The 24,889-nt window shown below is 40.0% G+C and overlaps 1 protein-coding gene across 2 annotated transcripts in view; it reads left to right on the plus strand.

Moving 5' to 3' along the window:
- The window catches only part of PPP3CA (protein phosphatase 3 catalytic subunit alpha), a 249,078-nt gene that overhangs the window by 170,325 nt on the left and 53,864 nt on the right, over nt 1-24,889 (plus strand). For both annotated transcript variants that reach the window (XM_080916518.1, XM_080916517.1), the window contains exons 3-4: nt 17,057-17,181; nt 24,614-24,725. In XM_080916518.1, coding sequence (XP_080772644.1) covers nt 17,057-17,181; nt 24,614-24,725 — 237 coding nt within the window. The remainder of the gene's footprint in view (nt 1-17,056; nt 17,182-24,613; nt 24,726-24,889) is intronic.

Consider the following 24,889-nt stretch of genomic DNA (forward strand, 5'->3'; position numbering starts at 1 on the left):
AAAGTAACAAAGCAAAACCATCCTGGATTCTCCCTAATACTTCCAAGCACCATCTGCTTAAGGTTTCCAGAACCACCACATTTTTCACAAAACAGTATTTCTAAGACTGTAGTGTCTGTCCTCCTCCCTTCAAGGCTGTGTTTGGGTGCTGGATATATCCTCTCTGAAGATCAGCATAAGCTCTTGAATTAGGGCATCTAGGTATAATCAGGACACAGGTTGAATTTCGCACAGTAGAACATTCCAGAATCTAATGGTTCTACTGCAGCCTTCCCATGTTTTGTTTGTTGATACTTTTCTTTTCAACTTTCCCTGTTAGGCAGCAAGTGAATGAAAAGCCTAAACTCTCCCTGGGAGAAAGGACAGCTGATTGGATCTGAGTCCCAGCATTTTCATCTCCAGAAACTTTAACTAGAGACTAGATGCTGTGGTGCCTGAGAGGCCTGTCTGTGTAGAAGGCTGATCTCAACTCAGAGAGAGGCTGCCTATGTAGGATTCCTAGCTCTCTCCTTTGCCTGCTGGGCAGTTCCTTCAGGGTTCCCAGTTCTCTCTGTTAGGTGGGGATAATCTACAGTTCTCATGCCATAGGCTTGTTTCAGGATTCATTGAGCTGGTGCATCTAAGATATGCAGAAGCATTTTTAAGTCCCCACCATACTGGCCGATACTCGTTTTAAGAACTAGGAAGATTGCTGTAGTGTCTGTGGTAGTAGAGCTTGAGTAGTTAGTTGAATGATAGCAAAGGATTTCTAACTAGGAGCCTTTACTGAACCACTGGAGGAGTCTTTTAACTTTCACTCATTTGCCTCGTTATTCTCTTTACACCAAAAAGAAATATGTCTTCATACAGTTCTAAAGATCCGAGTTTGAAAGGAAAATGCTGACAAGGCCATCTTACCTAACGAACCTCAGGGGTCAGAGCTTTCTTGACCTAATGTAGTCTGGACAGTCCCTGGTCCCCCTTAGCTCTCTTCACTGGCTCTGTCACCGTGCTGCCTTAGTGCCTTTCTCTGGATCAGATGTACATCTTCTTGTATCTTACATTGAATCAGGGCTCACCCCAGAGGATGACCTCATGTTACCCTATTATAGCTGCAGAGATCTTATTTCCAAATTAGTCACAGTTTGTCTACCAAAGGTTATGAAAGGGATACAGCTCAACACATAATTTCTAGGGCACGAGTACTCCAAGTGGAATAGTTGGATTCTCCCAACTATAGAGAATACTTGAATATGGTGTAAAGAAGGCAGGAAATCCATTAACTGGCGATGCTTAGACATTTCACTGAAAAGTAAGCATTGTGAGTTTCTCAAATGAAGTAACGTAGCCAGAATTCTGCTAAGGGATAGCAGGAGTCTAGCCCCCTGGTACAGAATAAAATATGGATTGGAAATATAAAGGTAAGAATGATGATCAGTTCCCTGGAATAGAAGATCTGGTCCCACAGTTATTGTTGAGATGCCTGCACACATTGGGGAGTGCCTTTCCTCCAATATGGAAGAAAACCACAGTTTGAGGACCTCAAGGTGTTAAAATACTTTTAGCAGGCTTCCTGGAAGCATTGTAGATTTTAGTTGCCTGGCCAATTTCCCACACAGATAGTCATGCTTATGTAAGATGCTTTTGAAGTCTCATAGGGATAAGAATATGTTTACTTTCTAGTGGAAACACTAACTGTATGCCCCTGTTGCCAGCAGCGCTTTGCTGGTGGTGAAGTCTGAGTTGGTCACCTTTTTGGAAGTGTTTAAAGATCTAATGGATAAAAAGTGCATCATAAATAGAAGTTTACTGGGATAATCTCTGTGCCCATTTCACCAGGTTTTTTTTCCAGAGTATCCCCTCTTGATTTCTCAAAGGAACCATTATAACTGTACGTGACAGAGGTAGTGGGGCTATACTGTTAAGAAACTCATTCCTTTTGTATTTTGGTCAACAGAAATTTTGTAAAATATCAAATTAATGACAGCCCTGGAAAGGGAAATATGGAAAGTGTGCTCAACATCGAATTTTCTAGTCCTTACAGGAATTCGAATCAACGGAGATTAGATCATCTCTTAAGTGAGTTTTTATGTGTTTGTTTCATTTCCAGTTTTCCATGCCTTCCCAACACTTGATCTTTGTATGCACACTGCTGCCACATTCAGACATGAGTCATGGTCCTGAAAATGTTTTCCCACATTTGAGACATCACAGGGATACTGTGGAAGATCAGGCTCTTGGCGCTAGCTGTTTCTACATTCCAAGGCTTGACCTTCTGCAGTAGTTTCTTGCTTGTACTGTCTTGGATGTAGGCTGTCAGAGACCTCAACACCTGAAACTAAGTCTCTACTACTTAAGTATGTTTTATCTTGAGTATACATCCCTTTCCCCTTCCATGGGCAGCATGTGTGCATCTTTTCTGCGAAGAAAGATGCTTTAAACAGCCAATTCCAGTGGAGGTGAAAACAAGCTGAGAAGAGACTTCGCTGACATCACAAAGAATGGCTTTCAGATGAACTGTAGATTTGATTGCAGTGATCTCCCAGTAGTGGGTCTCTGATATCAGTACACTAGCATGATAAAGACAAAATACAAATTATCTCCTGGTTTCCACACTGTTGATGTGAGAGCTCAAGAACTCTAAAAGCACTAAAATGTCCCCTGAAATCACCATTAAAATAACGAAATGTGTAAGAATTACAACTATATGTGTGCGCATGCACGCAAACTCCAGTTTGTGGTTACTGTCTCACCCTTTTATTTTAATATGATTTATGCTCCTCCCACCCATCCTTGGCTTACTAGAGTAGATAAGGCTGTTTCTCCTTACACAGGACTAAGTAGAGGAACCCCAGTGGCCAATGAACACTAAATGTTTCTGAATTTGTAGACCCACTTATTAAGTGTGAAAGCTAACAGGCCATGGTTGAAAAAGTAGTTGGAATTGTCTGACTTCTGGTCACTCTTTTTAGTGATGAAAATAAGCCCAGTGTGCAGAAGGATGCTGATAGGGGTGTGACAGCTTGTTCAAGCCAACATCCTTTGAGCCGGAGGCCAGTCTTTATTACTTTGCTGAATTTTCTAGAACAAAAATATGTTCTTTGTAATAAAATTGATGACATGCAAGATACACACAGGTCTCAGGAGTAGACCCTTTGTGTGCTTAAGTCTCTAGGGAATTAGGTTCCTACCTTTATAGGAATGGACATTTGGATGTGCTTGTTAGCTTCAACTTTGATGATGTGCATTTTTAATATTACTGCACTTTTTTGTTTTTCTCTTTCCATCATATTGGACAGGAAGCTGTAAACAAGATGATCGCAGGCTGGTTGTGCTTGGCATCTACAGTTGAAACCTCACACTATCAACTGCACGTTAACTAGCATTAAAGATGGCAGGATGTCAAACTGTATGCAAGCCTTCCTGAAAGCACAGCCCAGTGCCAGTGACAGTAGTGGGCAGGTTCAGTCACCTCTGGCTGAGGGGCAGTGCGGTGCGGCTGAAAACAGAATTACCTCCTGTGGAATCCCTAACCCGTGCCAGTAGCTTTGTCTGCTTTAATCTTCACAACCATCCCGTGTCCTTATTCTACAAATTAGGAATGTAAGGTTTCGAGAGGTGGAGTGAATTGCCAGAGTCAAGACAGCTTTTCTCTTGCTCAAATTCCTTCCATGGCTCATCTTTGGATGTAGTTCAAAGTTCCTCCATTGAATGACGAAGCCCTGTTAACTGTCCTTTAGCTAATCTTCACAGCTTCATCTTCAGTCAGTCCTCTAACTAGACTCCCACATCTCCAGGTCTTCCTACACTTCTTAAAGTTCACAAGTCGTTTCTTCTGCGAGCAGCAATATTCCCTCAGCAGAGCAAGATTCCTGTCCCTACAGATAGAATTCCTCTTCACTCTATAGGGTTCAGGAAATGGGATGTTTTCAACGTGTTCCTGCACTCATTCAGCAAAGATTCACTGAGGATCTCGTGATGTCCTGAGCCCTAGGAATACAGCAAAGTCTGCAATTACAGTTTAGACTCTACTATATTGTTGCTTGTCTAATTTATGTGTTGCTTCAGAGCACTGCTTATCTATACATTGTTCTAGTACATTCTTAAAGTTTAAGATATGTGCTACTTTATGAATGTCACAGGCACTTAATATTCATTGAATCAGGATTCAAATCAGGATTCAAAACTCTTAAGTGGAGGGAATTCCAAATGATGGGGAAAGGTGCGTGTCTGCTGCTGCTGGTCATCAATGCTCCTCAGGTGAACTTCGGGTCTGCAGAGCACAATTGAAACCATGTGGGAATCTCTGCTTCATGCTTAATGTTTGCAAAGGAAAGGTCAAAATGAGTCAAGATGACTCAGTGGAGGAAAATTATGTTTCAGAGACAGAAGGAAAGATTCACCTTTGCCAAGTGTGCACCAGCACACGTGTTAAGCCTCATGTTCTTACTATAAGTCATTTCTCTGGAAACATGTGAGTGACATTGTCAACAGCAACTGACTTTGTCCCTTTCTTTGATTCAAATACTTGATCAGCTACGTGATTTCTAGACTCGGATTTAGCCTCATGTGTCTATCAGCCACCACAAGAAATTTTGTGAACCAAGTTTTGTTCTTCAGTTAAAATGTGGAAGTCTCACTCCAGGCCTATTCATATATGTAAGTCTATAGTCTCCAGCACAGGCTGTATCTCTAAAGAAGCTCCTGCTTGTATCCCTTTACTGGGCTATCATATATATTTAAAACATCATTTTGCATTTGTGCGTCTTCTTGGTTTGTTTAAAAAAAAAGAGGGGGGAAAGCTATTTTTAATTCTGCATAAGCTCTTTCTATAACATTCCATATAATCACCACATACTAGTTAAAACTTAATAAAGGCCTTAGTAAAGTTGTTAAAGTGCTAGCCATGTGGGCATGAAGAGCTGAGTTCAGTTCGGGTAAAAAGCTGGGGAGGGTGGGATGGTTTTGGTATGCCAATACTGAGAGATTGGCGCATGCCTGGAGCTCACTGGACACTCAGCCTGATGTAGTCAACAAAATTCAAGACAGAGAGACTGTCTCAGAAATCATGAGTGTCTGCTGAAAGCTCGAAGCTGAGTTTAGCGTTTAGATACCTTTGTTGTCACAGAGCAGATATTTATATTAACATTCTTAACAGTAGCGAACCTACAGCTATGAGCTAGCAATGAAATAATTCTATGATTGGGGTCACCACAGCATGAAGAACTGTATGAAAGGGTCATAGCATTAGGAAGGTTAAAAAACAACTGCTCTAGACTCTACATAAATACACACACACACACACACACACACACACACACACACACAAACACACACGCACACACATAGCTTTGACATGTGAGTATGTGCACATAAACACATAACATGAGGAATAGAATAAAGTATCCTAATTAATATGGTTAAATATTATTTAAGATTGTAGAAAAATCTCTCTGGAATGAAGTATTTAGAACACGTTATCATGGAAGAAATTAAGTGTTCTTTTTCTAAAAGTGATTTTATATTAGTAAAAAGGATTGGTGAAATTTTTAAGATTTTATACATTAATTTACTTATTTGTTCCTATGTCTGTTCATGAGTGGGTAGGTAGAGCCATGTCATGGCACATAGGAAATCAGATGACAACTTGCAGGACTTGTCTCTCTTTTTCCACTACATGGAACCTGAGAGTCAGCTGTAGTTGGCCATCATGGTTAGCCAACAAACACTTGCTGAGCCATCTCAAAAAACCCCAAAGAAATAATATTTAAGGCTAGTTATTATTATATATTTGTGTGTGTGTACTTTTGTATGTATGTTTATACACATATATACATACATCATCCAAAAATTTTGTTTTAAGCAAAATAAACAATGAATACAGAAGTAGGTCATTAAAGAAACTTGAGGTGAAATTGTGAGATTTCATAAATATACCTTTCATTTGAAAGAGCTAAACACTTATCAAACATGTATTATGAACATGTTCTCAGTCTTCCAAAGTTTGTCAAGGGGAAGAAGAGTTGACTCATAATCATGATCACTCCTTTTTAGCAATGCAAATATAAAACAAACACTCATTGTTCTTAATTAACAAAAATTAAACCAGATCTGAAATTGTGATTGCTAACGAATCACTAGTTATCAGCAGCTATTCTGTGTTTTCTAAACACCTGCATTAATTTGCCATGATCACTCAGTCTTCTGGATAGAACATGTTAGGAGAACATGGTTTACATCATTTAATTACGTGTTTGCCACACACTCCAGAAACAAGGGGCACAAGCCTGTCTCATGTTTAGATCAGAGACTGGTACAGAGAACAATGCATAGTTAAGTGTATAAAATACACAAAGACGTAATGCTGAAGTGCTTTGGGTTTTTTTTTTTTTTTAAGAAGCCAGTGACTAGCTTTGTTTGCATAAGATTCAAAATGATATCATTGTGTCATATAAACCTTTCCTATGTAATGTCCCTCTTCATGGAAATAAGCATTAGTCTTATTCTGGGTGAATCTAGTATAATGTTTTCATATTTTGACATTGTTATTGTAGTTGTTTGCATATTTTGTTTTGTCTCTTGGTAAACAAAGTGATCTCACTCTCTTTCTTGTTTTAAAATGAAAGCTTTCCTCTCTGGAACTACATCTCTAATTCACCAGCCTGTGTGACACTGTGTGTGACACAGGCTGACCTGGAACTCACTATATATACTAGTCTTCTGGCCTCTGCCTCCTGGGTGCTGGGATTAAAGATGGATAACACTTTGCCCACCAATTTAATGATTATTTCAGTGAAGTATTTTATTGCCCTATTGAGAACTTTCTTACATTTTAAATTAACACTCAGGGTATTGGCTATCATTATCACATTTAAAAACAATGTATAATGTATGTTGCCTTTACTTCTCACTTCTTCTCAACCCCTAAGCAACCCACAGTTGTCCTCTCTGCCCTGCTCCCTCCTCCCTCTTAGTCCTCCTTCATCATAGCCCCTTCCATCTCCTTTCTGTAATCAGGTCTTTCCTTGATGTTCTTTTGCCCTCTCTCTACCTTTCCCCTGCCTTCTTTCACCTCTAATGTTCTTCATTCCATTTACTTCATCTTTTTCCACATGTACATACTTAAGGCATCCCATAAACTTTAGGATCAGCCTCTGAGAGAGAATATGTGCTTTCAGTCTTTCTAAGTTTTTTTTTTCTTGTTGTTGTTATTAATAAAAAAAACGCATAAAAATTATATCTGTAAATTGACAAGTTTTAGGAGTATTAGGACCAAAAAAATTTTTAAATCATAAAAAATTAAAAATAGATGACTGACTTTTTTCCTCAGTCAGAAGATTTTTTTAACTGAGTTTTCCAAAGAGCTGAGAAGAAATATTTCTTTCTTTTTTGGAAAATCCATTTGGTGAAATGTCATCTATTTCTCTTCTTTGCTGTGTCACTTCCAGCTTTTAAAACATTACCACCATTATCCAGCCAGGGAGCGGAGTGCTCTTAGAAATGAGTTCTGCTGCAAAACAAAATCCAACTAACGGGAAACTGTCGTGGGCCACCAGCTGAAGAGCTGGCAGAGACCACAGAAGCCATTTGGAGACCTTCCACCTTTAGAAAAAAACTGGAAAGTGGACATTGGGAGGCCTCATCTGTGTGATATTAGCCACGGAAGCTCCCTGTACGTGGTAGCACGTGTTCTGATTGAACAGAGAAAAGCACAGAATGGGATTTCTCTTATATTCATGGCTACAATGAGTAAGTAGAGAAGAGTCACATATTTATCTTAATCTTGCAGAATATTCAAAAGCATTCTGAGATAGACAATCCTCTACCTCAGCCATACCTTTTTTTAGCAAGTATACCACATACTAAGAGCTCTCTCTGTCACGCTCTTAAACTGGTAGAATTCTTATAATGAAGTATTTGAGACCTTTCCTAAGACTAAATAGCCTGCCTCAGTTCTGTGGGTGGCAGTTTACAAAGAAAGATGGCCGAAGCCTGGAAATCACTACCAAAAAACAAGGCAAGTGTGGCTGCCTAGGGAAGGGAATTGGGAAGAGCAGACTCAGGTGCCCATGCATTCTTTAGATAATGAATAATTCTCTAGGGAGAGTGAAAGGAAAAGTCATGAAGACAGGTGGCCTAGTTCATCATGTAGAGTAAAACACAAGGAACTCATACCAAAATAAACCAGTGGATACCAGTTAGGAAGCAAATGAGCAAAAGCTCTCAGTGAAGAAGGGCAGCCTTCACAGCCGAACTGTGCTCTGTTTCTTCGGGACCTGGTCAAGTTGAAGTGGTTTCCTTTGAGAAAGGTTCTCTTTGGGTGTTTTATTTTGCCTTGTGGGGGAACAGATTTGAAGGAGATGATCTGGTTTCTCTGGAGTCAGTCATTCAGTTGGATAGAAGCTGGACTTCTCCTTGGGAGCCAAGTCGTCCATCCTCCAAATTCTCTATTTCTCTACTTTGCTCTCCCCAGGAAGGACAGGGACTGTTGGGGAAAACAAAAACAAACAAAAAAGCTATTGTCTTATATTTATTTTTACTTTACTTTATTTATTAAAAAACAAAACAAAAACCAAATAGAAGACAGAGAAGGGCAGTGTGCCTCCATTTTGATTGGAATGAGTAGAGCCTATGCTTCACAGTTTCCAGGGGAGCTTGAAACACAAGGTTGCTTTTCTTTGAATTAAGAGTATTAGCATTGGCTTATTAGTAATACACCTAGGAGTTTGTGTGTTTAATAAATTCATAAGTACTAAGAAGGCATTGTATCAGCCAATGGTGTTTAGGATACTCTTGGTTGGTGACAGTCAAGGACTCAGCGAACTATTTAAGGCAGATATACTGTGGTCTACCAGGTCACCTTCAGACAGAGAAGTGATGATGTGGTTTTGGAATGGAGGAAGCATTATCCATGCATATTTATGTACTTATTGTCTTATTTCTTATAATGTCATAATGAGCCTTTAGAAATTACACATCCTTACTGAAATCTGGAATGTGGATGAGATACGGAACCAATGAGAATGCCGAGAACAAGTGCATTCTCAATAAATTCTCTCTGACAAATTGTTTTATCCAATAAAATCAACTAAGAAAAATGAAAAACAAAATTTCAACAAAAAGAAAGCAAGAGCACTTGTTAGGGTAAAATATGTGAGTGTAGCTTTCAAATATCCCCTCTGCTTTTTTAGATATACTGAACTACACCTCATCTGTAGTCTGTTAACACTGCATATACATGTTCTTTTAGCGAATAGTATTAAAATGCTGGCTGGGTCCTGTTCTGTCTGCTGTCACTTACATATGGAGGTTTTTGAGGTTAGTGAAGTACTTGGTGCGAGAGTGTAACTTTTGTACCGACAGCATATTGTGACCTTGTTCCTTCAATTACCTCTTCCTATTTTCCTCTAATATCACGTGGCAGATTATTTATCTCCCTAAAACACCTTTGTGAAGAAGTAAGGTTTGTTTGTTCTGTTCTCTTCTGTTTACTTTTTGCTTAGTTGTATAGTTGATGATATTTTCCAGGTATTAACAATCTTTAATGCACTCCCCAAGTTTTTAACTTCTCAATAACTTTTTGATGTCTCAAATTCGCACATTCTAGCTAACAAACCATGCCAATGGTGGGCTGGCTGGTTTGTACTTGAACTTCTCATCCATTAAAGGTAATTCTTCTACCTGGATTACCGGCAGGAAGAAGTGTAGTGCCCCCTGTGGTGAACTCCTAGCATAGCCTTTATAGGCAAAACATTCTTTGAAAATTGTAGATTTTAGAAATGCAAACATTTTGATAGGGGGAAAAAAGAATTTTAAAAACCAGTAAGGTCAGTATGTTAATCCCTATTGCTGAGAATGAGACATGCTATCAGTTCCCTGACATCAGGGCCTTTGGACATTAGGGGACAGTACAGGCTTACAGTCCTGGCACACAGAAGACTAAGTTTTGCAGAGAGGGGTCATGCCTTTTCTAATGGGAAAGTTGCCGTGTTGTTTAGTACAGACTGGAAAAGCTTGGTGAAGATCTCTAACATACAAATCCTCAAGCTGATAAAAGTCAGTATTTTGGAGGCACTGAAAGGTCTCTTTAGAAAAATAATGAGTCATGAATTAAAACCACTTCACTTATAAATCAAAGTACCAGTCCAGTCTGGCTAAGGAACTTCGAAATATTTGTCCTCAAAATTTCAGGACTTTCTGTTATTTATCTTCTGGTTTTTGACAGTTTAGGAAGAAAATAAAAACAGTCCAACACAGTGTCTTTTGACATCCTAATTGGTATAATCTTTTTTCATCCTGGAACTATGTGACATTAAAAAATCTCGCTCAGTGTGAGCGTGGCACTGACTCTGATATTCTTTGAAAGGTTCCTTTTAAATGGGTGAGTGAATAAAGCCATTGTGCAGGTCTGCACTCAGTCAAAGCCATTGTACACCATCTTATCTGTAAGTGTATATTTTATATTTCATTTACTATGTGCCTTTGACCAAGAAGGACAGCGTTATCAGAGCCTTTTCAAGTAGTTATTTACACTGAACTTTTACTGGACTTACATCCTAATCCTGATGTGGTCAGTGCTAACAATGTTGGCTTATATTTTCTAATGCCAAAATTTAATTGCCAATAGGGGCTTAGGGACAATAGGATTCTTTCAGAAACAATGAGGCTGTGATGTGAAAATTCTCGTGTGTATACTTACTCAGTTAATTTAGATTTGCAGACCTAATGCACATTTGATAGAAGTCCACTTCTTGCTTTGAACAGCAGTGTCTCTGGCCAGAAGGCACAAGGGACACTTCATCCATGCCTTGTGCTCCCAGCTTGTCCCCCTGGCCTTGCTTGAGATTCTGTTCTTGGGATCTTGTGAAACTGACTGTGTCATGCATCACCTTTTCTGTAGACACATAGGCTCACCCTGTGGTCAGTCCATCTTTCTTCTTTCATGTCACCAGTTTGCTCAGCTAACTACAAGACCCTCTTCTTCAGGACTCCTTTGCCATATTGGGTAGTGAGTCAATTCCCCATGCTTCATGGCCCCTGACAGCTTGCCCCCTAAGGCCTACATGACTACTTTGTGCTTAGTAGCATTGTATACACATGTTTCCACGTGCATTTATATTTATTTTAATATACATACATACCTTCTATGCCTAAGGTATCAGAAATAAACAGCTTTCTAGCAAAAGTATTAAATGGGGGTAAACCATTGCCAACTATTAAAGAAAAAAAGAAAGGACAAGAAAACAGCCTGTCATGTTGTTTCCCACTCCACTTCCCCCACTTGAAAACTTAAGAGGATTCATCTTAGATCAAAACCACTGGTCCCAGTCATGTATGAAATTATATTGGTACAGTTTTATTAAGGTGTGCCAAGAGTCCTGAGTGGAGAGGAGCAATATTAATAGGAAATTGTGAAATAATATGATTATCTAAGCAGCGTGCACGCAACAGAGCTAGTGTGTAAGCAGGGCTTTTGGTCCCCGATGCACCATGACCCTGGATATTGTGAAAGCAGTACTCAGTGCCATGTCACTCAAGTGAGGAAGAGCATGACGGTGTCAGTGATGGCTTCCCCTCCTTTTCCTTTGTTTACAGTACTTTCTGGTTCCTACTTCTCCCAGCTGAAAGACAAATGGTGCACTAGTCTCCGGAAAAATAACCCTTATGTTGCAACTTATCAGGTAACTACTGGCCAGAATAAGCAGTGGCTAACCCTGAGATGCTGTGTTTTATTTTGTTATCTTTATCGTGTTCATTTTATTAGGGTTCCCGTGAGTCTCTAAATTTCTGGCGTCTGATTTTTTGAAAAGATCAGAGAGTTAGCTTACTATCTCTTGAAGATAGACTTTGGGAGATATTCAGCCTAATATATGGGTACTGCATGAGAGTACTATTATATTCCTTGTATTTCTGTATGACTGGTGAAATTTGCTTTGCCTCTTGTTTGGCACTTAGCTGTAAGATCCAGTGTGAAAGTTAGATTGGTTTTGTACATGATGTAAAGCATCAAATGAGGGGAATTAGCATGCCAACCGTTTTAAAGATTTACCATTTCTACATGGTGTGGTCAGAATCCTCTTTCTGGCTGTTTTCAAAAGTACAGTACATTGTTGTCAACACATTTTCTCACTGTGCAGCGCATAACTCATTGCTCTTCTGTTGAGCTCTTTGTAGCCTTGGCCCAACCCCTCTCACCTCATAGGTCCATCAATGCCAACCTCCTGTAGAGTGCACCCTCCACCCCCACTCCCACACTCACACACTAGCTTTGGGGAATGTGAAGTAAATAAGAGGAACCCAAGGGAATGGACAGATAGAAGCAGGCCTGTGAAATAATCTTGCCTCCATAGTGGTAGGACATTCACTCTAAGTTCAGTGGAATTCGATAGACCTAGTCTTCTAAGGAGCTATAGGCAATGCCAAAATGTCGAAATTGCTTGGGGCTTCCTGATGCTAATTATTATTCATGTATTTCACCTATATAGAAATTTATCCAAGCCATCTGGCATCAAAAGCAGTGTTCTAATATCAAGCTTTGGGAAGAATATGACCACTATATAGTTTCTAAGACAATTAGAGACAGGAAAGAAGGCAGGAAGGTCACTGGCTATACTTTCTGCTCACTATTGCATCTGCCTTTGCATACACTGGGGAGCACACTGATCCACTGTGCTTCCCAATGAAGAGACAAGTTACCCACCTACTAGGTTGCTCACAGCACCTCACTCAGGAGGCTAGGTCCTATTACATGTTTAGTTTGAGCCCTCCCTCTAACTCGGTCAACTCGTTACTTCACTGTGATTCTTTCAGAGTAAAATGCTAATCTTATCCCAAACTGAAAGGTACCCAAAAGAGTTTGCTTGCCAATGTAGACTTCTCCCTAAATATAACTACTGTGAGCCAGACTATACCAGCATGCACAGCAACAGCTAAAACCCATGTTCAAAGGTATTCTCTATAGACCAGAGAAGGACCATCCATGAGACTGCACCTTAGGAGATTCTGATGGAGCCAGGTGAGGTAGCCACCCTAAGATGCTTTCCGATCCTGATTTTGACTCCATTCTTGATGGATTCCATTTAGAATAGTTGACGGATTGTCTCCCACTGAGACCAACTCCACAAAGTCATCGTCACACCCACTAACCCAAGGGCACCTTAGAAAATTCTCTGATTTCCTAAAGAATTTCCAAATGAAGCTTGTTCCAGGAACAGTGGCAAGTGCCTGAGTGCCTTCTGGGTGTTGTCACTACTGTGGCCCTGGCCATAAAGTGAACAGGGCCACCTGCTACCCATTCTAGCAGAAGATCTAGTCCACTGGGGAGAGACTGGGGAGAAACAAAGCAATTAAGTCAGGCAGGTAATTACTGAAATTGACAAATACTGGGAGGAGACTACAAAGCCAAAGGAGGTTGAAGGATGGGGGCAGAGAGAAGCTCCTTTATGTAAGATAGTCTGGAAAGACTTTTAGCATCTGACATGCAACGTAGGCAGTTGGTAAAATCTGAGGGGGAAAACTTGGCTTAAAAAATGTCTTAAGTGCTCTTGAAAATCCTTAAATGTCCTTATAAAAAGTTTCTGTTTCTTGGGCATGCTTTATTTGAGCATTTGAGTTTCTGTTTTCCTTGGTTGGGCTTCAGCGTTTTGGTGGTAATTATGTGTGCAAGTTGTTTTCATTTGCCGAAGGTTGTCGTAAGTGGCTGCGTCTGTGACAGTGTGATGTGGTGCCATGAGATAAAGCTGGTGACAATGTGAAAATGCACAGGAGTGAGCACATGTCCAGGTGCTGTGTTTTTAACGTGTGGTTTATAAGGAATAGCTCCCTCTTTTTTTAAAAAAAAATGATCCCATGATCCAATAGTCGTGATGGTCTTTTAAATTGCAAATTATAGAACAAAAAAAGCCTAATTTTGTATTATCTAAATTTACATTCAGGATAATAATGACTCTAGATATGAACAAAAGAAGTCTATAACTTTTGAAGTGCCTAGAACTTCTCATCACCTATTATAATTCGTTTTAATCATGTACGTGTGTGTGTGTGTGTGTGTGTGTGTGTGTGTGTGAATGCAAGCACACACAAGACACAGCAAGCACACACAGATCAAATGGATGGCAAACCTGACAGGTCTACCCTCACTTTCCAGCTTGAGATATGATCTCTAGTTTTGCCTTTGCATACACAGGGCTTTTCAGCCTCTGAGCTTCTGGGAATTCTCCTATCTCAGCTTCTCATCTCATGTAGAAGCACAGGGATTAGAGACACTAGCTACCACAGCTGGCTTCCTTTACATCCAAACTCAGCCAGGCACTCTTACGTGGCAAGCTTTTTGCCCACTCAACCATCTCCCAATTTTGTTCATCATGGCTTTTCATGCTAGTTTTTTAACTGCGCTACAGTTGAGTCAGATGCTAACAAGCCCTTCCTTTCTAACCTTCAATGTACAGCCTCAGTGAATGTCCTGGTATTTCCATCTCTGACGTGGCGAAGTCAAACCAATTCCACTGGAATTTTCGAGCATGGTCAGGAATTGCAATGGGAATGTAAAGTGAGGGTAGGAAGGGCGAGAGAGGAGAAAAGGCAAATGCTTTGGGATGTACCCAGGAGGCCTTTCTTCCAGCTCCAACCAGGAAAATCCCTTCAGCCTCTTGACATTCCAGAAGTAGTCATTTGGAAACAGTGCTTGGTGTAACATTTGTCAGGTTCTTACCAAAATACAGAAACTCCTAAGCCTCTTGTTCCAGTATTAACATGATTAATCACACAGATCTTTTGTAAGAAATGAGGCCCTTGTCACAATATTTTATATTGTGGTACGGAGACCTCGAGTAACTTTCCTACAGCCATTCTGATCCTGAGGAGTCCAGCGGGGGGGTGTGCACTTGGTGGTCAGGGGTCCATGCCAGCAAGTGTGGTTCCACATTTCCTTTTGTGGTTCTCACGGGACTGTTTTGACTTGGGGATAGTTGAATAACAGCTTATGGTGATGATTAAATTTGTCACTACCATACAAGCTGGAAATAATGTTTGCAGCCTGCCTTACCCTGTCATGTAGTTTCATGTTTTCTCTGAATCTTTTCCAGTAAACAACCCTCATGCCCTGATGGGGGTCACCATACAGAAAGAAGCCGTGGCCAGGCAGAATGGATATTGGTATCACAGGCATTGGCATTTAGTAGTGTTTCTTGCTTTTCTGCTCAAATAATGGCTTCATGGACATGCAAACCTACACCTTCTGTTTGTAGGAAAAAGACAAAAACTGTCTTTCCTTTGAGTTCTGGATTGAAACATGCATAACAGTTATAAAATTCCTTCCAACTTGAGAAAACTTGGTGGTTGTGTAACAACCCCATCTACACTGTAAGGTAAACCCGTAGGATCCTTACTCTTCCTTAGCTAGGTTTAAAGAGTCTTTAGCCTTGCCCTTTAAACATTGTAATAAAAGATAAGTCAATGAAGTTTTTTAAATCTAAGCTTTGTCTTAATGTTTTTTTTCTTTCTTAGTTCTGTGAGCTATAGCTCTCTTCCCTCTGCTTTTCTTTTTTTCTTGTTTTGTTTTTTTTGTTTGCTTGTTTGTTTGTTTCCAGACAGGATCTCTCCTATTGCCTTGGCAGGCTTTGGATTAAGATCTTCTTGCAGCAACCTCCTGAATGGAAGAGGTTGCAAACCCTTATATTTGCAGAGCTGTTTAAGTACCTTCCCAAGGATATGTGGCAGTCCGTGTCCCGGAGCCAGCTTTCTTTGCCTGGCAGCATTCAAGCCAAAACACTCTTACTTTTTCTTTCTTCTTGAAATCTTCATGTTATCCTAAGAAGAACATGCTGTGCTCAGTTTCAGCCCAGATCCCTCAGCCTTTCCGAATACAGGTCCACTTGTGAAAGACACAACCATAAGAAAAATGTGCTTGCTTATAAGTCATCTGAGAGGTAATCTCAAGGAGCAACAGTATGTTTCTGATAATTGACCCTTGCTAAAGGGAAGAAAGAGGCTAAATCGGAATTTGGAAAGGGCGTTCCAAACGTTCACACCTCCCTATTAGGCGCATCATTTTAGTAGACCAAAAGTTTGAAACACAGATATCCCAAAACTTTGCCTTCCTGTACTTGTTTCATGGCCATTATCTGTTCCTGATGGGAAATAGGGTGATACAAATCATTTAAACTTCATGTACTGATGTCCAGTCATTTCGCCAACGGATTCTGTAGTATAAATATAAGCCTATGCCTGTGATCTTCAGAATAGTTTAGTGTGTTAAAATACAATGTCACTGATATGCCATTCTATGAAGAAACATTTAACAATATGTAAATGTGCATGAAAACAGAGGGTGGTCGAAAAGGAAAGTTTTTAATCAAGTGAATCTGAATTTAAGCTCCAATTATTCACTTTGGCAATGACCTTGTCAACTACATATCCTGTGTCCTCCTTCTGAAAACAGAGCACGGTGTTCCTTTTGGAAGATCCCAACAGTTATAGAAGTAATAAATACTTACTAAAGGGAATGCCAGATTCTTTCAAAATGTTTAGTTTAAAAATGAAAAATTTAGGAACTATAATTCCTAGTGATTTTATGCAATTACAGTTTCTCAGATATACTTTAGAAAAATGTCTTGATAGTTGATTTTCCAAAAACAGTCTTTTAGAATTGAAATTTGTCGGCTTCTTTCTTTATTTTCTTTTTGTCTTCTTTTTTCAGAGGAATGATGGCTAGGGAGTATGGATTCACACCTTGTTCATACGTTTGTCTCATCGCTGGCTTCCTCTTTCCCTCCTATCTTACCTGTGCAATAAGATTCTATCCCTTGGCAATGATGAAAAAAATGAAGGTTTTCTTACTAGCATCTCATGTGGAACGGTTACATGTCTATCAACAAGAGCCACTGCTGTTCTTTGACCACCATTTTCCCAGTGACTTTGTGAATTAGGAGACCTGAATGCTAGAGCAAGGTCTTTCTCTGACTTAGGCATCTTCAGCAAAGGGCTTGGCTTTTCCATCTCAGCTTCCTGCTCTAAGAACTTGATTATATAATTCAGAGATGTGAGCTAATATTATCATGAAATATGTTTTATCTTTCAGTTTGTGGGGACATCCATGGACAATTCTTTGACTTGATGAAGCTCTTTGAAGTAGGAGGATCTCCAGCCAACACTCGCTACCTCTTCTTAGGGGACTACGTTGACAGAGGGTACTTCAGTATCGAAGTAAGTACACACGGCTTCCTCTTAGATGCTCCTGGAGCACTAGTCTTTTAGTAAGGAAGAGACATAAATGCCTTGCAGAAATCCAGAACCCGAGACAATCAATGTGAATACACTCAATGAGACAAATGCTTCTCATTCTCCTATGTGCTTTTTATACAGTGGGATGTCAAAGAAATGGCAAGATTTTTGTCTTTTGCGTATTTTATGTTCTTTTGAAGATTGGCAAAAAATCCGCATAGGTCAGTTCAAGTTTGCATAGCTATAGCCTATAGCTGTGAGACGGTAAGTCTCTTTCGTGGATTCGGAGCACCTGTGTGTCTGTGTGAGGACACTGGCAGCTGCTGTGTCAGGGCACCTGTCATTTCACTAGGTGATTTATCAAAGCCATTAATTAAAACAAAAAAGACAACCACGGAACGGAGGCTCTTCTCCAGCGACAGAAAAGCAAGGCTCTCTCCTGTGCTCCTGGTGGTTCTTCTGATGCCTAATATCATGTCCCAACACTTACTTATTAGGAAAATATGATTTCCATAAGAGAAAGTTTAGAACATAGAATTTATAGACACCAGTTGATATTGTCCTCTTAGGAAAATTCAGGCAAGAACACAAAAATTAAAATAAATGAACTGTTCGTATGCAATAAGTCAATGTTATTGACTCTTCATCCCCTTTGCCCACAGTCATCATATAAAGAAGTTTGTTTTAAAGTATTTTAGTATTAGATTTACTAAAAAGATATTTAATGATAATGCAGCAGTATGTCAACTTCACACATATCAACTGAAGAGTTAGGGAATTGTGTTGCCTGAAATTGGAACTCTGAGTCTGTCTGTCTGTCTGTGTGTCTGTCTGTCCGTGTGTCCCTCTCTGCATCTCTCTCTTTTGCTCTCTCTCTATGTGTATAAGTGTATATATGTTTGTACATATGTGTATGTGCATATATAATGTATGTATATGTTTTTATATATGTATATATAGCATATATAAAGCTTTTGTAAATGGACATCAACATATTTTAGTATTTTCTACAGACAAACAGGTGCACATGCACTGTGATTCAGACTATAAAGAAATATAAAATATGTTCTTGCTCTCTAGAAATCTAAGTACAGACAAGAAACTTTGACTATGAAAATCTAAACCCTGGAGTGAGTGGCTGTCCTGGATTCAGGGTTTTGTGTTTTGTCTTGTTTTTCTTTTCATTTCTCCCTCTTATTTTTCTCTCTTTAATGCTAGGGATTGAAGCCGAACCTCACATACACTAAGGAAGCCTTATCACACTGAGATACAATACCAATTTTGGTTGGTTTGCCAGCAAAAATTAAAGCTTCTGTATCTGTAGCCCCAAGCCATTTGAAATATTCTACTGAAATGTCTACTAATTAGAATCTGTTTAGAGCTCTATTTTTAAAAAGTTAAAAAGAGAAATCACCAACTGGTTCCTTAGAAGTTTTTTTTTTTTTTTTTTTTTAAAGATCTGTAATCATTGTAGATGTTTGAAGTAACAAAGTTACAATATTTTGTCTAGTATGTTCATTTTGAAATTTAAAACCTATACAAAGATTAAGATACCCAAAGAAATGTTATGCCTTGTTGAATGTAGGACTCACAGAACATTACAAAATTCTGAGATGCGGTTGTTAGAGCTCCATCTTCCAAAGTGGCTCAGTTAAACTGAGAATACACAGGCCTGTGAACTTGCTGCATACTCGCAGAAAGGAAGACATGTTTCATCTTTAATATGATCCATTTTGGTCTGATTGTGACCTGTGAGTAGCATCACAGTAGCTGTGTTGTGATCACCATCTTAAAAGAGAGCAAGTGGATCTCAACCTGAGCTTTGCCACCCCTTGGGGGATCAAAGGACCTTCTTAAGGGTTGCCTAAGACCATCTGCATATCAGATATTTACATTATGATTCATAGCAGTAGCAGAATTACAGTCTAGGGCTCACCACTACATGCTATGTTAAGAGGTCACAGCATTAGGAAGGTTGAGAACTACTATTGTATTTGAAATACTCTTACTAAGAATATTCCAGGGTCTGTCCCACGGAGTATCACATTCATCCTCTCAGTTATGGAAGGGTTCTATCAGTAACTTCTTTTCATGTGATGTTGGCACTATGGTTTTAGGATTCCATGGCTGTACCCTTTCCACTGTCCCAAACCCTGGCCACAGTACCTAAAGACATAAACATGCACCATCAACTAGAAACTTATTTTCAATCCTATACATTAACACATGTGCCCGCATGGATACACATGAGTTCTTTCATCTTATGAGGGTCAATCATTAGATATAAAACATTCCCTGTGAGGAATGAAATTGCTGGCTTAGGATATCCTTGGGAGGTCTGCTCTTTTCTGAAGAAAAATGGAGGAGGAGTTGATTGGAGGAGAGAAAGAAGAGAGGGTTGTGTGTGTAGCAGGGAAAGGGTTGCTGAGAAGAGTGTGAGGAAATTGTGGTCTGGATGTATTAAAATCAAAAAACTAAAAGTCAATAAATAAAAAAGAGGATAGTTTTCCAGTGTGTGCTACCTTACCAGGTTTCAAGGCATTTTGGATTCCTGTCTATAGACCAGGATTACACTGCAGGTTTTCATCCAAGGTTATCCTCTCAATGAGGAGGGATGCTTACGTTTACTTCATAACAAGTCAGCTTTGAAGAACAGATTCTAATGGGCATTACTGACCGTAGTTGCAAGCTCATAGACTGCTTTTGTGTGCGCTCCCCCTCCTCGCCCCCAGTATCCCAACTTTCTCTCCTTTGCCATTAGAATTCATTCCCAACAGGATGAGCCCCAAACAAGCCAGCTTGTGAGTAGCACTGAAAGATAGGTCATTTTGTTTCCAGCCTTAATTTGTTTTACAACAAACCTTTCTCTTTCTGATAATTGCATTACCCTACCGAATCTCTTTGATCAAGCATGTGTGTATATTTAGGTCCACAGCTGGGCATGTTTCTCTGCAGACCCTTGGCAGGGTCCAGAATCTGCAAACAGAGCCCTGCACAGCTGTTTCCTGGAGCTTGCTTCTTTAGGCTCTTTGCAAGCATCTTGCAGTGCACTCAACTGCCTTGAGTTTGCAGGGAGCTGGCCTCTCCTGTCCTCAGCCTGGGCCTCCAGCACACTGAAGTGTGAAAAGTTGTTGTGATTATTAGCTGTGAACTCATGGAGCAGAATGGACCACAGCAAGCCAGGCAGCATTCCATGCCGCTGCCTGAAAATAACAAGCACGCAGTTGAACATGTGATAGAGGTGACAAAACAGGGCCACTGCTCTCGATAGCTATCGGTCATGACAGTGTGCTGATGTTTGGCTGCCACTTCATGGCATGCTTGTCAGACCAGACAAATGATGTCTTAGAGGAGTCGCATTCCATATTCCCTGAGTTTGGATTCCTTCCGAGCTCATGTTGTAAAGTGCACTTAGCCATCCACGACAGAGAAGCGTCAGCTTGAATTATAAAGTTTTGAGGCCTAGGAAGCTACCAGTTCAGGGAGCAAATCAGTATCCAGCTAAAGCAGTTTTGACTTTCTTGCCTCCTCTTCTGCAATCCTTAAGAATTGAATTGCGATTTTGCAAGAAGACTGCCCATCGAAAAGCCTAAATTGCCTAAATTACCGAGTAAATTATTACCCTGTTATTACGAGTGAACCAAGCTAAGAGGACTGTGGCCTTAGTGCTGTGTGATTATGGACGAGTCAAATGATGGAGAAAGCTACTACGTCTGTGACAGAAATCAGCGCAGATTTTCCTGTCGAGTAACTAACAGGAAGCTGTAAATACTTGTTTAGCTAACAGTAGTAATGGCAAGATGACTGAGGAAGTTGTTATCGCTCATTTGCATGTTACCATGCAGAAAGGCCCATGTCCCCTGGTGCTCCCTCTGATTTCACAGACTGGGACACTGAGAAGTTGACTCACATCCACCACCCAATAACGTAGACATGAACAGTCCTTATCTGGGTGACATTGATTTCTCTTGCTTCCTTTGGTCGTGATGATGTTTAGAAGTCTGTGCTGGAAAATGAATCTGAGGTCATAATTTTGTTAACGATCTTCACCTTTTCAGAATGTTGGGACTGTATGACTTTTAAAACAGTCCTGAGCGTGTCTGCACTGCGCTTGGCAGCTCTTTCCCTCCAGATGGCGAGGGTAAAGGCTGTCGGGATTCCACTCGCCAGTCCACCCTTGCCCTTTCATGGAATGTGCCATTTCTTCCACACTGGGTGCGTTTGTGGTTTTACTTAGTGTTGGAAGATATTTTATGCTTGCCACAGGAGAAAAGGAAATGATGAGTTAAAAATTTTTTTTATAAAAAAAAAAGAGTCCCTTTTTAGAATACTTTGAGCTGAAATTTTGGAAATTTTAGTAATTTTTCCTCCCCCCCCCCCCATTTCTACTCCTCTCCTTGTTTTCTCTCTTTTTCATCTTTATTTTACTTTCTTTTCCCCTTCTTTTTCCTCTCCTTTTGTTCACAGAGACGGAGTTAATATATTCCAAATGCCTTACATTTCAGCTATAAAGGAATTGTATATTGTATCATTTTAAATGTGGTCATATGAACATTAGGAACATTTAGCACAGATCATTTCTGAATATCTGTAAGGTTCAATTAAGAAAGAATTACAGTAATTATGACTGGGGGTTCATAGTTAAAAAGCTGCAGGCCAATATCAGAATAAGGTCTGTAACAGCTGTCATGAAGCAAATGTGGGTCTTAAGATCTGATTCTTCTGGTCATTGAGTATGCTTACAAAATGCAGTTTGGGTTTTAGATGGAGAGATAGTTGCTTTATTTAAAAAAAATGTTCTAGGGAAAAAATGAATCTAGAGATGTCAGAAATTTGGTTAAATTTTTCAGAAAGTTATTGACCAGGAAAGAACATGAGAGAATGTTGTAGAATCTAGTCCATGTAATGGTTTTTCATGTGGTCCATATATGTATATTTTCAGAGCTGTATGAGACGTGCATCTAGAGTTATGTAAGTTATACTCCAACATTTAAGAGTATTTGTATTAGATTTTATGTGTTCTCACCTGAGTTGTAAGTAAACAAACAAACAAAAACCAAACCAAACACCCTATCTCACATAAGTCAGGACTTTCAGTACTGCCTGAATTCTAAAGGTCCAAAACCGACTGCTAATCTACACAGCTCCCTGGGGAGAGAAACAGGAAACGGATTCCAGGACTCCCCAGTGAGTCTTCTGGGGATTGACCAGAATTTCAAGTTTAAATAGAGGGGAAACAGGGGGAGGGGCAGGTGGTATGCCTCAGCAAGCAGTCCGGAAGTTGAAGAGAGGCTTGGTGGACCATTCTACCTCTGCAAGGTATTCCTGCTGCTCGCTCAGCAAGTCTCTGTTGCTCTGTTGCTTAAGAGAACAACCCAGTTTCCCTACAGAGATGCCCTCTACATGAGGGTCAGCTCATCAAAGGGTAGTCTGTGGCAAAGGCCTGCTGTTCCTAGAAGCCAATGTAACTGCCGGTTTAGGACAATGGCTGAACCCCAGGACGTGGTAAAACCTGACAGCAGGGTGCCTCAATTACTGCCTTTGTACCATTACGGGGTAAGGCAATTGGTGAGGGTTAGGTAGTGCCTCTTTTAAGCAGACCAGAGGGATTACCCTGCCTACGTGCAGAGTGGAACAGGATTCTGACCTAAGGATTTAAGACAAAGCCCACAGTGCCAAATGCAGACAGGCATGCCAGGCTTCTGTCCTGTTTACAGTGAACTGATGTGAGCCAGTGAGGACAGTGCTTTTAGCATAGGCTTCTTCTAGGATAATCCTGTTAGCATAATATTGAAAGAGTCTTTATATAACCAGAGTAGACACTGCAGCTTAAGCCCCAGCTTGCAAGTACATATGTGCCCTTACACATCAAGGCACAATCTTCAAACTTTTGAATCGGTAACAGTTGTCTCACTGGCATTCGTGGCAGTGAACAGATCCTTTCTCTGAAACATGAGGCAACTTTGAATGATACAACCACCCTTTATTTAAACAAGTACGTGGAGCTCTAAAATAAGATTCATAGCAAGGACTCATCACTGAACTGGCAGGGAGCATTGCATGAACAGAGGATCATGCTGCTTCCAGGACCACTGATGGAGGACGGTTGGTCAGCTCTTCTCATATACTTATATCTTAATCACATGAATGTTAGCTAATGACTATAATTAGAAAATTAATCGCACGCGCTCACACATAGACACACCCCTGCACAAGCTAATGCCAAGCTATCGTTTATTTCAATCACTATTTCATATTTGAAGATGACATGTTTTCGGAACATTACCGTAATCTATGCTAGTCTCCTTAATTAGTATTTTCTCAAAGCCCTGGGCTATATGTTTAAGCATTATCCTTTCCACAGTTGGATAATTCCTTCTGTGATTACCACAGAAGCTTACAGGTCAATATTCTTCACAGAAAGATGCCAGATGGATTTGATATAAACATTCCCTTTAGGATTACCTCTGTGTGTTAGAAGACTAGTGAGTGAAGCATAGATGTGGTGTGTGTGTGTGTGTGTGTGTGTGTGTGTGTGTGTTGGTAATCAGAGTCTGATCTGTCCCATTTTTTGTGGTGTCCCTGCCTTGGCGTGACTTTGGGAGCACAAGCTTCGTGAAGAGGAGCCCACACACTTGTTTTTTAAAGAATCATTTTCTGCTCTGTGTACATTTTTAATGAATGCCACTTGCAGATAATATCGGTATTGAAATGTGATTGTTCCCTTACACTTCATCTTCTAAAGAGGTTGTGTCAATGACGGTGTATCCCAGACCTGGTCCATGTGTAGCTAGCCATCATGATCAATGTCCAGGTCACTAGTTGGAGAGTTTCACGGTACAGGGAATGTATTCCCTGTTTATTAGTAGTGGGTGTGTTGAAGCACCCAGCCCTTCAATTTAATTATTTATTTCTATAAAACAAAAATGAAGGATCTGCTCTACATTACAAAGACAATGAAATAAAGGACAAAAGCCAGCAACGTGTGTCAGTGGGTAAAGGCAGTTAATGCCATGCCCGACGACCTGAGTCCAATACAAGTAACACACATGATTAAGGGCTGACTTCAGTATGTTATTCACTGACCTCCACACATGTGCGTGAACACGAGTGAGTACACACACACACACACACACACACACACATACACACATACACACACACACACACACACACACATACACACACACACACACACACACACACACACACACACACACGTAAATAAGTGTAACTGTTTTAAAATTAAGATTGATCATAAGCCAAGAAGACAGAGTTAGTGAAAGTGATAGCTTTTCTGTTTCCTTCGGAGTATCCTCTTTGTCTGGGAATGGTGGCCATGATAATACATTGATTTCATGGTTACTGGAAGTATAATAGAAGATGCTCATTTTGTGTTTATTTTCTTTCCTAGTGTGTGCTGTATTTGTGGGCCTTGAAAATTCTCTACCCCAAAACACTGTTTTTACTTCGCGGAAATCATGAATGTAGGCACCTAACAGAGTATTTCACGTTCAAACAAGAATGTAAGTATGCTGAGAACTTTTCCTTTAGTGTCATACAGACTTAAGTTGCCATTGTAACTGATAAATAAAAATGTAATTGTGTTATTATTCTCTGTGTAAAGGTCAAAAGCTTTAGGTGACATTATTTCATGTCATCTTTCTAAAAATGGGCATGTTTAAGAATA

Source organism: Micromys minutus (assembly GCF_963924665.1).
Source record: "Micromys minutus genome assembly, chromosome: 4".
In the NCBI taxonomy this organism is placed as follows: Eukaryota; Metazoa; Chordata; class Mammalia; order Rodentia; family Muridae; genus Micromys; species Micromys minutus.